This window comes from Toxorhynchites rutilus, chromosome 2, assembly GCF_029784135.1.
Source record: "Toxorhynchites rutilus septentrionalis strain SRP chromosome 2, ASM2978413v1, whole genome shotgun sequence".
Lineage (NCBI taxonomy): Eukaryota > Metazoa > Arthropoda > Insecta > Diptera > Culicidae > Toxorhynchites > Toxorhynchites rutilus.
In genome coordinates this window covers 236028785-236043702 of record NC_073745.1, presented here as the reverse complement: position 1 = coordinate 236043702, position 14918 = coordinate 236028785, and the positions used below count along the sequence as shown (strand labels likewise).

At 42.2% G+C, this 14918-nt stretch overlaps 2 protein-coding genes across 2 annotated transcripts; one reads left to right on the top strand and one right to left on the bottom strand.

Moving 5' to 3' along the window:
• Positions 1-248: 248 nt before the first annotated feature.
• On the bottom strand, positions 249-1887 carry LOC129770702 (solute carrier family 66 member 3). Its single transcript, XM_055773690.1, has 4 exons — positions 1615-1887; positions 925-1449; positions 735-855; positions 249-678 (listed from the first exon to the last, which is right to left on the bottom strand). The coding sequence occupies exons 2-4, from the start codon at positions 1315-1317 to the stop codon at positions 551-553; spliced, it is 642 nt and encodes a 213-aa protein (XP_055629665.1). The 5' UTR covers positions 1318-1449; positions 1615-1887; the 3' UTR covers positions 249-550.
• A 1373-nt stretch (positions 1888-3260) lies between these two features.
• LOC129766745 (uncharacterized) lies at positions 3261-8573 on the top strand. The gene has a single exon (XM_055767344.1). The coding sequence runs from the start codon at positions 3261-3263 to the stop codon at positions 8571-8573; it is 5313 nt and encodes a 1770-aa protein (XP_055623319.1).
• The last annotated feature ends 6345 nt before the right edge of the window (positions 8574-14918 follow it).

The following is a 14918-nucleotide window of genomic DNA, read 5'->3' as shown; positions in this document are numbered from 1 at the left end:
AAACAGTGATATTTATTTATTGTGAAGCTAGCTGATGACGCAGAAAGAGAAAGCAGTATTACACGCTACACATGACTGCCATAATCAAGCTTAATTGACTTTTGGTAGACAAAAATGATAGAAAACTTTGATTGCGTTTTTCTCAGCTGCTGATTCTGGGACATGGGAGAACTATGCGTAGAACGGCTGTTCAGAAAAAAAATCGAGGAGAGGATCAATCAAGGCAAGATAAAACCAATCAACAAATGTAGAATAAAAACTTATTTTATTTGTCTTTTTTGACGCATACAACGCTTGTATCTAATTAAATCGAACTAAGTTAAAAATTACTTGTGCGCAAGTACAACCTACTAGAATCATCAAGACTAGAAAAAGTGCTGTAACAAACATACTAAAGACGAGTGTCGGTAGTATTTGGTGTTGTAGCGATTAGATCGAATTACTGTTGCTGTTCCCAGTCTAAAGCGTGCAACGACTGTTTGGCGTGTTTATATCCCAGCAAAATAGCTGTATCGACATAGGAAGCCTCTTGTTCGAGAATCCGCCGTTATTATTCCTGCTTGGGTTTCTTGTAATACCAAGCAGCGAGAAAAACGGACGAGCTTAAAATGGTGGAGATTCCAAAATTGGCTAGCAGCATCTTATCAGCCGAGTCGAGTAGGATAGTGTAAATGCGTGCTGAAAGGTATAACATATTTTTATTATGTTTATGAGGAAATGAATACTCTACTCACTTGAATTCGTAAAAGCTGAAATGCCCCATGTAATCAGGCTAACCGACTCGGAATCTTTAGTGCGCAGGATAGCTAGCAATTGCATCACTTTACTTGTGGCTCCAACTGGGGTCGTCAGAGGCTGCAAAAGTTGAAACAGAAATACAATTTTTGTACCATATTTTGTGTTAACCAGCCACACGAAACATACCACAAGCATCATCAGTACACTTCCCGGGATAATACTGGTGGCAAAACAGACAAACACCGCCGCATACACACCAGCCCAAATGCATGCCGATTTGTTGAGCAAATTTTTATACTTGAGCACAACATACACCAGCACATAGTTTTGGATCAGCAGAATGGGATACTCCATGTAGGACAGGAAGGCATACTGGTTGATGAAGTTGTACAACATCGTCACGGTGTAGCTACACAGCTCCATGAGGAGGCCATTCAGGGACAATCCCGTGGCCGAACGGAGCCGTTGTACCGTTTGAATCTGCGGTATCTTGGACACCAGACAGGAAGCGATAGTAATCAACGACAGAAAGTCGGCGATTATGTAAAGGACTCCTCCGTTGTTATCCTGAGAGTCCATCTTCGTTATTGCTCTCCTTTGATGCGCGATTTAGATATTTTTCTTTAGATTTACTAGATTTTCACGTTCAAATTTGAAGCTAATTCTACATGACTAGGAGAACGGTGGCATCGGCCAGCGAGTAAAAATAGTCTGAAAACAGAAACGAACAGGTTGCATACTACAGGTTGCGCAGTTTATTTTTAATAATTGCAGGGTAGGTCTACAGCTAGCACTATGTCGGATAATGTATTCAGAAGGTTTACCTGATCTAAATGAAAACGAGTGCAAAAATGTACCTATATTTAGTTGGCCTACCTTCTATCAACGAATTACAGTTTTTCCAGTTCTGATGGGATCGTATATTACAATGGTATAATTTTCAAAGTCATGGCTGAACAAAGTCAAGTGACTAACGACACTTTATGAGTGTTAATTGATGCCGATTGTTCAACCAAACACTACCAATAATAAAACATTCATGCATTCTGTCATCACCCAACATCTGCCAGGATGGCGTTTAAAAAAGAATATGTTTTCATGAATGAACCGACTGTTTTGAATGAATTTGGGTGATTGTTGAGGTTGCTACGTTCTCCAATTGCATGTGTATTGGTATTGCGTTTACTGTGAATGCACAAAAAAAATGTTTTTTTCGATCAGCCGAGATATATTGGGTCATTTGAAAATGATTTCTCGCGTAACTTTTGAAAAGGTCCTAAGTAACAAATGTAAACAAATCGAGTTAATGGATGCACATGATTAGCTCTCAATCATTGAACGCATTGCGAAAACAACTATCCTTTTCACCTTTTTATCACCGATACAAAATATGTCCAATGTACAGATTCTAAATTTTAAGCACTCAACTGTTACTTCGGACGCCACTCTCCTCTGACGCTCGATACGTCCGAAGTAACAAAGCTGTTGAAGTTAGCAAGATTATTTGCTATAAAACGGAATCCACTCAAAGTACACTAACTCTCGTTTAGTGACTCCAGTGGCGAAGAGCAAAAGCAGTGGGGAATTCAGATTAGGTTCGCCACTCTCCCAATTACTCACTGTTTCCGCTACCAAATCTATAAAAATACAGTCCACTCAGATCAGAAGTTAGTCGTGTATAAGCCTCCAATAAATTCGCATGTAAAGGCATGCAGCATCCGTGTGTCACTCAAAACTAAATCGAAGTTATAATAAAGTCCGTTTTGTTAAATTCACAATTAAAGTCGTTTTGGTCAATTTAGTGAACCAGTGCAAGGTATCTCCAACATTTGGTACGAACCGGATTCCGGAAAAAGTTTCTGTGAAGTTGAGAAAAGCCAGAGTGAATCCACATCGTCACATTGTTCATTGTGCGTTGAGCAATAGAAGCTGGAGTTGGCGCCGAAAAAGAGAGCTGCTATATCGCGCAGGACAAGAAAATTCATCGTCCGCTGATTTCATCATCACCGCTGCACGGATGCTGGGAGGAAATTAGGACCACGCGGAATTTCTGAGATTGAACAATTGGAACAATTGGAACAAAGGCTAAGTAGAACAAAGCAGGTATGTCTGTGGTGCGCAGCTGATTTGCATGGACAGGTTGCCATTGCGAAAGTGAGAAACGTGCTTGAAACAATAGGTGGAATAAATGAAACAATAAAATTGATGCATGCATTCTGTGGTTTACAATATAATTAATCAATTGTCTGAGTTGAGCGCTGGATTGATGTATCTCAAATTTTATAATTGATATTCTCTATATGTTTCTATTGGTGGTATCGCGAGGTTTTCGAGTCGAAAGTTTTCCGAATCGCTACATTTACGCGCTGTCAATCACAATTTATTATATTGGTGCAGTGATAAAAAAGTGATAACCATGCCCATGGAAAATATGCGACTTCTGTCTAAGAAGGAACGTACTCTACGTAGTTCTATTGATAACCTGAAAACTTTCATCAGGAATTACTAGGAGCCCAATACGAATGGAAAAATTGGACCAGACATTCGATAAGTTTGTAGAGGTACGTATGCAGATCGAATTGCTTACTGACGATCATGATAATGACGAGGAGTTTGTGGAGTCCGTAGAAACCGAGGAGGAGAGGTCTCTCTTGCGTGCTGAAATCCAAGAGAAACGGGAACTGGAAAACGCCAAGGTGATTCAAGAGTTCGAAAACACATATTATGATCTCCGGCAGTCATTGGCTGCTTTCACGATACCTGCAGGTGGAAGTTCCAGTTCAGCCCGAGCGCAAATCCAATCCACGACGACATCAGAACCGCAGCCTAGGGTCAAACTCCCGGAATTAAAGATGCCTTCTTTCAGCGGAAAGCTCCGGGAGTGGATTACATTCCGTGACACCTTTACAAGCGTCATCCACAGCAATTCTCATTTGTCGGCTATCGACAAGTTTACATATCTGCGAACATCATTGACGGAGGACGCTCTGAAGGAGATTTCATCAATCGAAATGACGACAGCAAATTTTAATATTGCGTGGCAAGCATTAAATAATTGTTACGAGAATAAAAAGCTTATAATAAAATCTCATCTAGACGCATTATTGTCTATAAAACCAATGGAGAGGGAATCCTATGAACAATTAAACCGAATCGTGGGTGAATTCGAAACCAATCTCATGATGTTACAGAAGATGGGTGAAGAAGTAGATGGGATGAGTACCATCTTACAGCATATGATGTGTCAACGCTTAGATTCCGCCACTCTAAGGAATTGGGAAAGCCACCATAATTTGAAAAATGTACCGATTTACAGTGAACTAATTGAGTTTCTGAAAAATCAATGCCAAGTTTTACGGAACATTGCTTCCGCTCGATCAACCCGAGGGGAGCCCACTAAACAATATCGTCCATCTACAACCAGTCATACAGTAATTCAGCAATCAACGCTGTGTCCTTTCTGCAGTGAGCAGATGCATTCTGCATTTAAGTGCAACAAATTTACGAAACTTAAAACAGTAGATCGTGTGGAGGAAGTCAAACGAAGGTCGCTATGTTTGAATTGTTTATCGCCAGGTCACATTGCACGCTTTTGTTCTAAAGGTTCATGTCATACTTGTGGAAAAAGCCATCACACTCTCCTACATACAGCTGTTGCTAGTTCGCAAACCAGAACAACTCAGCACCCGAATACGCAACCTAGAAGACGCGACAATGGACCGAACCCGCGACCACCACAGAGTCAATCCATACACCAAGCTCCGAACTCAACACACACTCAGACAATACAAGTGCCACACGAAGAATCTCCATCCACCCACACTGAAAACCGAAGCATCACTCAACCACAGTTCCCAAGCACCACAGACAACCCTTCTACTAGTCATAACACTGTCATGTCGGTGAACACGAAAACCTATTCGAACACCGTCATTCTCTCTACCGCCCTCGTGGGCATAATTGACGATTTCGGACATAAAATATTTGCTCGAGCATTATTAGACTCTGGATCTCAGCTGTCTTTTATGACACAAAACCTAACTCAGAAATTGAAGTGTAAGCGTCGTCGAGAAAATCTTCAAGTGAAAGGCATCGGTCAAGCTGGCGTGGTTTCAAATCAATCTGTTATTGCTACAATCAGTTCTCGAATATCAATGTTCAGTATCCCACTTCAATTTTACGTACTGTCTAAAGCAACCGCAGATTTACCAGTCAAACGAATCGATGTCAGTAGATGGAGATTACCTGAAGACATTGTGCTAGCGGATCCAGAATTCCACAACCCAAGCAGCATCGACATGATCCCAGGGGCCCAAGTGTTTTTTGACCTGTTAGTTGACGGTCAATTCAAGTTGGAGAAAGGAGGACCTAGCCTTCGCAATACTCATTTTGGATGGATCGTTTCCGGCAGAATAGCAGATAAATTTTCTATCGAATCGACCACACTCTCACACCCATGTACCGAGGAAAAAATAGACGACATTCTTACGCGATTTTGGGAGTTAGAAACATGTCGTACAACAAGCATTCTCTCATTGGAAGAATCGATGTGCGAAAAATTATTCGACGAAACTACCACTCGTGATTCAACAGGTAGATTCAATGTCACGTTACCGAAAAAGGATTATGTAATCGCCAGGCTTGGTGAATCCCGTTCAATTGCCATGCGACGTTTTTTATCTTTGGAGCGTCGCTTGGACACTAACCCTTCGCTGAAGACAGTTTACAGTGATTTCATACACGAATATTTAAATTTAAAGCACATGCGAGAAATCTCTGTAGCAGAGAAGGAAATAGGTTCGGAGCCCTACCCTTATTACCTTCCTCATCATGCTGTGATACGACCAGACAGTACCACAACGAAACTACGGGTCGTGTTCGACGCGTCCTGCGCGAGCTCCTCAGGGGTTTCGCTGAATGACGCCTTATTAGTAGGTCCTGTGATCCAACAGGATCTACTTTCAATAATAATCCGATTTCGTCTCCGAAAATTTGCCATCGTGGCTGATGTAGCCAAAATGTACCGAATGATCAACATCAACCCAGCAGATTACCGTCTCCAAAGAATTTTGTGGAGAGATTGTGGTACCGAATCGATTAAAACCTTCGAGCTTACCACTGTCACATATGGGACTTCATCAGCACCATATTTGGCTACCAAGTGCCTTCAGCGATTGTCAGTTGATGGCAAGCAGCAGTATCCTACGGCAGCGAAGATACTGTCCGAGGACTTCTACATGGATGACCTCCAATCTGGTGTAGATAACGCGGAACAAGGCGTGAAAATATATAACGAACTGACTCGACTACTCCGGAGCGCGGGTTTCACACTTAGAAAGTGGAACTCAAACTGTCCCGAAATCCTAGCAGAGATTCCAGATTCTCTGAAAAACATGAGTAATTCTCTTGAATTCGACTCATCCGAAAGAACCATTAAAACGTTGGGTCTGATATGGGAGCCACATTCAGATTATTTTCAATTCACTGTACCTCAGTGGAATAAATCTACCGAGATTAACAAGCGAATAATATTATCCGATTTCGCTCGCCTTTTCGATCCGCTTGGACTGGTTGGACCAGTAATAGTCCAAGCGGAGATATTTCTCCAGGACCTTTGGAAACAAGGGTGTTCGTGGACTGAACCATTAAAGGAAGAGCTTCGACAATGGTGGCTCACATATCGCTCAAGCATGGTTGGGCTGACAAACCTGAGAATCCCACGGTGGATTGCCTTTAGCAATGATGTTGTTTCTGCGGAAATCCACGGTTTTTGTGACGCGTCGGAGAAGGCATACGGTGCCTGTGTTTACCTCCGCTGTATTACTGTTTCCGGATCCATTTCGGTCAACCTAAGTACTGCGAAATCTAGAGTCGCACCGCTAGATGATACCAAACGTAAGAAGAAAAAGATGACTATACCTCGACTAGAATTATCTTCCGCCCTCGTTCTCAGTCATCTGTATGAGAAGATCATAAGTAGTATCCAAATTTCTGCAAGACCACAGTTTTGGACTGATTCTACCATCGTCCAATGTTGGTTATCGTCACCACCATCCCGCTGGCACATTTTTATTGCTAATCGTGTGTCAGAAATCCAACACCTCACACGATCAGGTATGTGGTGCCATATCGCTGGAACACACAATCCAGCAGATGCCATATCACGTGGCATTACACCGGAAGAACTTGCTGACCATCATTTGTGGTGGAAATGCCCAGATTGGCTGAGCAACCCGAGAAGCTCGTGGCCTCCGATTAACTCAACTCAAATTGAAGATTTAGACACATCATTATTAGAAGAGAAAGTCGTCGTATCAGCAGCAGCACATATCGAAGCTCCTAATGAATTATTCACACTGAAATCAACACTGTCTTCGCTTGTACGAATAACTGCATTGTGTCGCAGATTCGTTTTTAATTGCCAAAATCGTACAAATACACGAACTGGATATATATCATATATCGAACGCGAGGAAGCATTAAATCAGCTGATCAAGGTAGCTCAAAACGAAAGCTTCGCAGATGAAATAGTAGATTTAAAATTAAATGGACAAGTCAAATCGTCATCACGCCTAAGAAAATTAAATCCTCATCTAACGAGAGATATCCTTGTAGTAGGAGGTAGATTAGAGAATGCCCCTATCAGTTCAAGTATCATCCTCGATAATCGTCATCCACTCGCACTACTGATAGTGAAGCACTTTCATCAATCGCTTCTACACGCGGGTCAACAATTATTGATCGCCAGTGTACGAGAGCGGTTCTGGCCACTTCGTCTGAGGAATTTATCGAGGAAAGTGATACAAACCTGCGTTAGATGCTTCCGAGTAAAACCAAAGGTCGAGGACCAGCTAATGGCTGACGTGCCAGCGGAGCGCGTGAATCCAGTTCCACCATTCACAAGAGTAGGCGTGGACTACTGTGGCCCCTTCAACATTCGATTCCCACATCGAAAAGCAGACATTCGAGTCTGTTACGTGGCTATTTTTGTCTGCCTCGTGACGAAAGCAGTACACTGCGAAATGGTTTCCGATCAAACAACAGCAGGTTTTCTAGCAGCTTTGAAACGTCTCGTGGCTCGACGTGGACATCCAGAAGTCGTACTGTGCGACAACGCCAAAAACTTTGTCGGCGCAAAAAGGGAATTAGACCAGCTACGCAAATTCTTCAACTCTCAAATGTCGCAGCAAGCAATTGCACAAGAAGCGGCTAGTGAAGGAATCCACTTCAAATTCATTCCCCCCCGATCTCCAAATTTCGGGGGTCTGTGGGAAGCCGCCGTGAAATCGATGAAATATCATTTTAAACGGACGGTTGGCAACGAAATTCTCACACCAGAAGGATTCTCCATCTTACTGACCCAAATCGGAGCTTGTATGAATAGCAGACCCCTAACACCACTCAGTAATGATCCAATGGATTTGGAAGGTTTGACTCCGGGTCATTTCTTAGTCTACAGGCCGTTGACCGCGATACCAGAACCATCGCTAGATCATCTCCAGGAAAACACCCTATCGAGATGGCAAAGGGTTCAAAAACATATCCAGACAATCTGGAAAAAGTGGTCCACGTTGTACCTTTCAGACCTTCAAAATCGCACTAAATGGACGGAGAGGCGAAGGAATCTGAGGGAGGGAATGATGGTTTTACTCAAGAACGAGAATCAACCTCCACTTAGATGGGCTCTCGGTCGTATCATAGCTGTCCACGGAGGAAGAGATGGTAATGTGCGCGTCGTGGAGGTAAAAACCAAGGACGGCACATACACCAGAGCGATAGCGAAGATTTGTGTCCTGCCAATCAAGGACAATGATGTTATCGAAAACCACAATTAATAAAAAAAAATCTCTCAACAAGTATCATCTCGTGGAAATTCCAGAAGATTCAATTCAGTTTTATGTCGATGTTCCAGTTCTATTAAAATATAGGGCGACTTGTAAACAGTGGAGGTTAAGGAACCTCCACGCTCAGTTACGTTACTCAAATAAGCAAAGTTTTTCGTGAGAACAACACTCTCATTCTTGGCAGGTCCATCATCCGCATCAACCACTCTCGGAAGCACGAAGACAGTAGGATACAACCTGGCCAGCCAAATCCTGTTTCCAAGGTCAACGAAGACGCCAACGTACAACGAACATCGCTCAACACCTCATCAATCACAGAAGAATCAATCTCGACACCTACGAAGAATGCAACAAACTCATCGGCGCTTGGAGCGCTCACGGTGGCTCGAAGCCACCGCTTCAGGGAAGTCGTTAAAGCATAACATATTTCATTTAAAAAATCGTTTCTCATCTTATTCAATAGTTAAACTTCATCGAGGACCACGTCCCTCCATCGTGACAGAAGATGGGCGCAGATGGGCCCAGTGAAGGATAATGCCACTCCACTAGAAGAACCCCACCAGAAGAAGACATCGCCATTGAAGGAAGAAGACCACCTGAAAATCATCAATCAGTATTAGAACGTGAAAAGAACGCAAATGGAAACGTGAATTAAAAAACATTTATAAGGAAAAAATCAAATGAATTAGCATAGAGATAGGCAATTTCTTTATATATATTATTATTCTGTTAGATAGATAGATTGAAATTACTGGCATTTCAAGGCGGCCGGTAATGTTGAAGTTAGCAAGATTATTTGCTATAAAACGGAATCCACTCAAAGTACACTAACTCTCGTTTAGTGACTCCAGTGGCGAAGAGCAAAAGCAGTGGGGAATTCAGATTAGGTTCGCCACTCTCCCAATTACTCACTGTTTCCGCTACCAAATCTATAAAAATACAGTCCACTCAGATCAGAAGTTAGTCGTGTATAAGCCTCCAATAAATTCGCATGTAAAGGCATGCAGCATCCGTGTGTCACTCAAAACTAAATCGAAGTTATAAAAAAGTCCGTTTTGTTAAATTCACAATTAAAGTCGTTTTGGTCAATTTAGTGAACCAGTGCCCTTTGGAGATACCTTTCCAACAAAAGCAATCAAAACAAAACGAAGTCGCACTTTGGACATTTTGAGTTTGTGTTATTTTCGGGTAGAGATATCGTTTTTAATGCAGTTCTACGAGTGATAACAATAAAGATCTGCTTTTAGCACGAAGTGCAAGTGTTTGAATCGTTGTTCAGTAGTTATTTTCATATTTTCATTGCGCAACGTAATTCGTCCAATATACAAAGCCGTCAGTCAAAACGTCCAATGTAACATTTTTCGCTCGGAGGCTTCAATTTCAAACTAAAATCACATTACAACAGTCACGATTGGTTTTTCAAAGTTATTATTGGCTGCTAGTGGTAAAAGTAGTGATAAAGATCGATTCATTTTGAAACAATTCGCGGAACAATGTTCCGGTCTTTAACTTCGTTTTTCTCGATTTGATGTGAATGTTACATAGGACCTTTTCAAAAGTTACGCGAGAATTAATCAACCAACCGAAACCAAATTTGGTTTTAGGGTGCAATAAATGTTTTTACGGTGGTTAGATACTCCTCCCCCCTCTCTAAGGGAAGAAGAGGGGAGGGGTCTGTCTTTATTCTGTCATATTTTCTGTATCAAACATTTATTCCATATAACGGAGAAACATGTTATTTGCAAGTGATTGAAAAATCTTGAACGAGAATTTTGTCTGAAAATAATCTCATATTATAATGATGAGTTTTGGTTGAAGTACTAAGATTTTTTTTAGTAAAAGGTAAATTCAAGGGGTCGATTAGAAAACACAAACAAATTTTGGGCAGGACGAAGTGTGCCGGCTCAGCTAGTAAAGAATAAATTTTAAACTGATTTTTTTCTGATAACGATGTTCAACTATAATGATGAGATTTTTGTGGATATATTGAAATAATGTTAATACTGCACGAGTAAGAGTAAGGACTATGAATTTAAATATGCAAAGAACTTTAATCAATTATTTGCATTCAAGATTTAAAAACGAAAAACTGAATTGTCTTCAGGGATGATAATTTGAGAGAGGGACATTTTCTTCACTACCGATCAAAAATAAATAACAAAAATTACAAGTTCGGCCACTCCTGTACGTTCGAGTTGATTGTTGTATAAAAAGTATTTGGACAAGGACCAGACTGCCCATAGAACACCGAACTTACGTCGCATGAGAACTTCTTTAAACACTGAATTGGGAAATCTTTTGAGAGTAACAGCTCATCGCCGTCTTCAACATCTGTTAAACGAAGCAAAGAGACGAAACTGAATCAAACCTTACACGCGAAACTCACTACACCTTTTGAGACTATTTCAACAAGGTGGCAAATGAAAATAATAGTCAGCGTCGGGTTCAGGAATAAAATCTTATTGCTAACGAAACCGTAAGCTTGCTAAAATTTATCTTTCGGCTCCTTGCAGTAGTGTTTACAGCAAAAGGTTGTTCTCTGAAACTGGTCTGGTGTTCGAAGCAAAGCATAATCGATTGTCACTATCAGTCTTGCTAGTGGTCACAATCGTATGACTATTTATGGAGACGTATGTGCTGTGTCATTCACGAACATCATAAACTGAACATGTGAGCACGCACTTCACCTGACGCCAACGCTGACTTGTGTTGTTAATACTTTTTACTCTTTTTTCTTCATTCCATCATACCAGTATCCATTCACCCGTCGAGAAGTGTACCGATTAGGAATTGTGCTCCAACTTGACGCGCAATCCGTCACAACCATCTTCGCGGGATTTCTCCCCTGTCAAGACGATTAGGAAGCACCCCACAACGTAATGCACGCCCATCACGGTCTCTCTCGCAGAATTTCTCTTCCCAAAGGAGCGATGGTTAGGCAGTGCCCTCCAACATGACGCGCACTTCGTCACAGCAATTCTCGTGGGGTATGCACCGATTTCAAGGCACTTTCCTCGGCGCTCGCTCCGTCAAGACGATCCTGGCAATGTTTTCCCTTACATTCTACGATCAGACGCTGCCAGCATGCATTTCGTTGTACCCTACATCGCTCACTTCCCAGCTCGCTAGTATCATTACCCATCGAGACGTGTACCGATTATAAATTGCCCTCCAACTGCAACTCCGACAAGATTTGTGTGATGACGCTGCTCACAGCGTTTCAAGTGCCCTAGTCACAACGCATTTCCTCCACGATAATCCCCGCATGAAGGGCAAGCAGCCCCTCGCGCCTTGAGGAGAATCATGGACATACAAATACGACATGACATTTCTCCACACCACCACCACGAGAGACGAATGAACTCTCAGAGTTTAAAGTCTCTCTAATTCAATACCTTCCTTCCTTCCACACCACCACACCGCCACCGGGTAGAATGGCGACCTTGCGTGTCCGAACCTATGTAGATATTGCCGGAAGCAGCCACGTCCAGACAGGAGCTGTGTCAAGCAAAAATTATCCTCTCCGTGCTTCCTGTTCAACCTGGTCGATAGTACCGAGATAAGTATGTATGTCCATCCACCGTTCTTCGTCATATACATTCTTGCATCCATTTGTCCATAGACGCCGCTTTCATCGTTTTCCGGATACCTTTGGTTACACTGCGCTTGTAGCACTCGCCGTCTTCCGAACGAGTAATGCAAATGGGAATCATTCCAAACACAGCTTCTGTCGAAATGGTCCTAGAAGCGCTTAGGACTTGTATGGTCATTAGTCTGAATGTGCTGTTCAGCTTCCTCTGATTTCGGTGAGTTTCCAGAGCCGCCAACCAAGCAGGGTCACCTCAGCATCGACGAAGGAACGTTTGCTGAGAGGCGCCTCTTGCTGCTGCTAAGACCAAAGGCAATTTGGCACAATCCTCGCCATCACGTTGATGGCTTTTGCCGCCTTCCCACATGCATAGTCGACGTGCTGGTTGACACTCAGTCGATCGTCGATCATAATTTCACCTTAATACGATGGTATGACCTCCGACCGAGACTTCTGCCCACAGAATTGCTTTGCGATTGCTCTCTAACGGCTACCGATCATGTCAAATGCCTCAGTCGTCAACAGTCGTCAAATACACTGTCGTACAACGTGTTCCAAAACGTTGGACCTAGGATGGAATGCCGAGATGATCTTCTGTTTCTGTCCACTGTCTGTGTTGTGAATCAGGATCCAATTCTGGAAACAACTCAGTGTCCTGTACATGTAGCCAGGGACCTTCAATCTCTCCTCAACGATGGCCGCCCAGCTGGCACTTTTGAAGGCGTTCTTCACGTCGATTAAAATCACCGCGCAGTAACGATCACCTTTTCGTTTTTGTTTAAGCGAGACCTGAGTTTTTTTGATAACTGTCCGAATTGCGTGATCACTCTCCGTGCATTTCACCAATCTCTCCAAGAGCTTTCCTAAAGTATCCAGCAAACAAATAGGCCTATACGATGCTGGATCTCCAGGTGACTTTCCTGGTTTCAGAAGCAGCACTAACTTTTGGCACCAGGCATTTCTGCAACACGATCCTGAACATGTCGGCAAAAAACAAGGATCGCCGATTTCCGCTCACAGGTTCTTGTTCTTCATACCACCACAGGATTCCGTTTGCCGGCACTATACAGGATTACCTGGTGGCCACTGTGAGTGTATCCCTCTGACACTCTCCATTCCATGTTGGCGATGGCGATGGACTGCAGTAAGTTACATCGATAATGGATTCGCGGCCGTTTGTAGCGTTGCCTGAACGGTCTTGGCTTTCTTTTTTTCATACAAAACAAAACTGGACCAATCCTGTTAGCGTGCAACTTTCGACTCTTTTTTTCCGGAATTCATTCTACAAGCTTATTCCTCAGTTCTACCTTCAAATTTCTGGGGAGGCCCTTGGAGTTACCCTGCTATATCTGCCGATAGATAATTATGCGCCAAGTAATCAAAAAATGTCCCGTGTGTTGAACTCTCACGAACCGAGTGGAAACTTGAGATTTGTTTCACTCACACAAAAATAACATAATTGATGTCAGTAAAAAAAATGTAGACTCGGTAACAACATATGTTGAACAAAAATGTAATTAGAGAAGTGTTCGATTTTCGACAAGGGTGATGCACTTTTGGAACTTCACGACAAAGCGCAAGTGTGCTTTAATGAAATATGAAGAATGGTTTGGCGAGGTATTCTCCAAGCATGTCTACATACATATATGGAGGAATTAGGGCCGTTTCACCCAGCGTCAGCGTCAAGTAGGAATTTCTTCCAAAAATCCACATACACTATCATACTAAAATGTGAGTCAAATGTCTTCAAAATGAAGACATGTCTTCAAACCTGGCATCTCTTACTTCAGCCGCTGCTATAAAATAAACGGTGATCCCAGATTCTAACTGAATCAAACCTTAGGTATTTAGGAATATGGGTCGATATTTTGACGTTGGACTACGTCTTTCATTTCTATACCGGGGTGTAAAATCAAAGTTTCGAAAACGAAAGCGTTACGCCGCACACCGAGATTTTGAGCGTTAATAGCTCTTAAACAACTGAACGAAATGGTATGATAAACACTTCATTCAAAAGATAAAATGTCTACGCGTTATATACTTGTCACTTTTTCATCCAAAAACTTGTTTCAATAGTCTTAGAATTGCTTTCAAAACAGGCTATTGAAATCACCAATCGGTATATAAGCGAGCGCCGCTCGTAAACCCGCTCAGTTATAATTGAACAGCGATTCGAGCATGTTGTCGCTGTTGTGGTGAAACTTACTTCGATTATCTTGAAAGCGCTGATGAACGGTCTCACCAAGAGCCTGTTTGTGCATCTTAAGCCAGAAGAGAATCCATCGGGAGGAAAGTGATGCCACGGATCCGCTTGAAACATCGGAGCAGCCGTCACACACACATACACGCGCGGAACACTCGTTACTATCATCGCAAAATAATCTACCAGTTCCCCTGGGAATTGAAAAATACATTCATGCAAAAGAGTTTATTTTAATGTTTTCTATCCATACAACACTGCAACCAAATACATTTGGTTTTGTGATTTTTCAATCAATCGCAATTAACAGGAAAACTTCTGAATATTATTTTTCCCCATTAGTAGAAAATTTTCGTATCCAATATTGGATGCATAACATGAAAAACGGAAAATGTTTCACATCGCGGAAATCATGTAATTTTCGAGCGATTATTTGCTTCCTACTAATATAATGCTGCGACCAAATACATTTCGTTTTGGATTTTTCAATCAAGTGCGATCAACGTAAGACCACTTTCGGCAATTTATTAGAGATGCAAAGAATTTT

Coding starts and splice junctions, on each gene's coding strand:
- LOC129766745 (XM_055767344.1), top strand. CDS start 3,261: ATGGAAAAATTGGACCAGACATTCGATAAGTTTGTAGAGGTACGTATG.
- LOC129770702 (XM_055773690.1), bottom strand. CDS start 1,317: ATGGACTCTCAGGATAACAACGGAGGAGTCCTTTACATAATCGCCGAC. Junction 856..924: donor GTGTACTGATGATGCTTGTG/GTATGTTTCGTG, acceptor CAACTTTTGCAG/CCTCTGACGACCCCAGTTGG. Junction 679..734: donor TTCAGCTTTTACGAATTCAA/GTGAGTAGAGTA, acceptor TATACCTTTCAG/CACGCATTTACACTATCCTA.